The sequence below is a fragment of the Nansenia antarctica genome (genome assembly GCF_963989245.1).
Source record: "Nansenia antarctica genome assembly, chromosome: 9".
In the NCBI taxonomy this organism is placed as follows: Eukaryota; Metazoa; Chordata; class Actinopteri; order Argentiniformes; family Microstomatidae; genus Nansenia; species Nansenia antarctica.
In genome coordinates, this window is record NC_137679.1 from 26,072,148 (window position 1) to 26,074,647 (window position 2,500).

The following is a 2,500-nucleotide window of genomic DNA, read 5'->3' on the forward strand; positions in this document are numbered from 1 at the left end:
GACAGAGCGGGAGGGAGAGAGAGAGAGAGGGGGGGGGGGGGGGGGAGAGAGAGAGAGAAAGAGGGGGGGGGGGGGAGAGAGAGAGGGGGGAGAGAGAGAGAGAGAGCATCAATCATGTTGCTTACATCGACAAGACTCTCTCTTTATGTCTGTAATGATGACAGTAAATGTTCATCACATTCACAAGTAAGGAGTTCTGCGATGCTAGAGCTGATGATGAAGACAATTATGTGTCTCATTGAGCATAAAACCCTTTCAGTAATATTCATGAGCCTACTCAATGAATACATACAAGGCTAATTCAATCCATGCAGATCGAACACATTCAATGGGGACACAATCTCATTCAGTAATGACTCAAACACATTAAGTGAGGACCTTTTCAACAAGGCCACAGGAAAGAGCACTTACAGTCTAGATAGAGAAAAATGAATGACCTGAGTCAGCTTCATATAGCAGCTGTGTGTGAGTGTGTGTGTGAGTGTGTGTGTGTGTGTGTGTGTGTGTGTGTGTGTGTGTGTGTGAGAGAGAGAGAGAGAGAGAGAGAGAGGCTGATCAAGAGCAGACAACAAAGAGAGAGAGAGAGAGAGTGGGGGGAGCGAGGGAACAAGGGTGAGAGAGAGAGAGTGTACTTACAATAAGCGCTGTATGGTTCTTGGTGCGTACTGCCTTGTGCAGAGCAGTGATCCCGTCTCGTGTTCTGTAGTCCAGATGAGCCCCTCCACTCTTCAACACCTTGATGAGCTCTGCACAGCCCTCCAACTGGGACGCCATGGTCAAAGGACATTCTACGGGGGGGGGGGGGGGGATGAGGGACACGTCCAGACTTCTTCAAACTGATTTTGAGAACAGATACTGGGGGTTCCTATACGTTTACCAATAACAATCAATTACTGTATCGCCGGACTGGTCATATTCAGAATGAGACTTTGCTTGTTCTGTCATTTCATGGTTGGACACATGGTTCTTTAATTAATTTTGCCATTTAGCAGACGCTTTTAATCCAAAGCGATTTACAATTACGAATTACAGGGACATTCCCCCTGGAGTAACTGAGGGCTAAGTGCCTTACTCAAGGGCACACTAGTAGTGGTGTGGTTTCAGGCGGGATTTGAACTCACAACCCCTCCGATCACAAAACCAACTCACTATACACTAGACCACCACTACCCTCATGCAACTGGCCTAAGTTACATTTCACTGGATGGAGAGGAGTCTCTCACAGAGACAATAATATAGCAGTAGATTACCTGCTGTATTGTATACCAGCTCAGAGATGATAATGTCTACCAGTGGAGGCTGGAGGAGGTAGAAATTGGAGGACATGCATGGAATGGAAATACAAATGTTTGAAACCATTCCTCATTCCATTCCATGCATTTCAATGAGCCCGTCCTCCAATTTCTACCCCCCACCCCTGACTATGTTGAGCTTTCTATAACGTGCAGTAAACTGAGTTTAAAAGTCAATATGTGTAGGCTGGTGGTTCTTGAAAACGGAAGTATCACATCAACACAACATATATAATTCATCAAATTGTATACCATAACTTTTATCTGTAGTATTATATTTGTACAGTACAATCTTAAAGTGTTTGCTCATGAATCATGAAAGCCTTCTCCGTCTAGGTGTAGTGTGCCCCAGGAAGGAAATGACTACACTACCCTACACTACACTACACTACCCCAAGTTATGTTTCCTGAGATTCATTTGAAGTGATTATTTTAACTAGACACACCATATCAGAGCTGTGTCAGGGTAATGAGTTATGTGAAAGCATGATGGATGTAATGTTTAAGAGGCCAAGGCATAGACAGACAATCAAAGCTGGCATTACATCTGAAATGGACACTTCAACATCTCAATTATTTTGCTAATGAACAGCCATTTTCCTGTAGGTCAATACCCCATAGTTCCTATGCCTAGCAACGGCACCAGAGACCTGCTACATCTGTCCAGCTGATGGTTTCCCACTTTAGAGCTAAAATGAACACACTCCCATTTCGATCATTGCTGCTTATAACGGGGAGTGTCTGCCCTTTTTTCGTATACTTTTTTTTATCCTTTGTTTTGGGGCACTGTGTCACAGTATATCCAATATCCATCCAGACAACCCCTCTCACAATCCAGAGGTCACCCCACTGGAGTCTTTAAATAAATGGCTGCAAAAACATTTGCATAAACATGAGGAGATTAGCAGAACAAAATAATCCAGTTTGCAATGCGGTGACAGTAGAGTGAGCCAGACACTACTGCTCAGATGGCACCCAACCAGAACAATCAAAGCAGACCTCTCTTTCTCTCCTCTGATTTACAGGAAGTCCAACCACAAGAATAGGAAACTCACAGGGGATGACCTCCTGATAGGAGGAGGCATATTTGGATTGATGTGTCTGAGCATATAGCAGGCTGTATACCATCCATGTTCTGGTATCTGTTACAAGTGAATAGGAAGACGAAGCTGGTGGCTAGTGAAGAAACCAACAGAGATGAAACGATC

General features: G+C 44.2%; 1 protein-coding gene across 1 annotated transcript in view; it reads right to left on the reverse strand.

Moving 5' to 3' along the window:
• shank3a (SH3 and multiple ankyrin repeat domains 3a) overlaps positions 1 to 2,500 on the reverse strand; it is a gene marked incomplete at both ends in the record, with an annotated part of 384,733 nt that overhangs the window by 170,320 nt on the left and 211,913 nt on the right. The window contains one exon of the mRNA XM_080538858.1: positions 637 to 788. Within this exon, the coding sequence (XP_080394984.1) occupies positions 637 to 788 (152 nt within the window). The remainder of the gene's footprint in view (positions 1 to 636; positions 789 to 2,500) is intronic.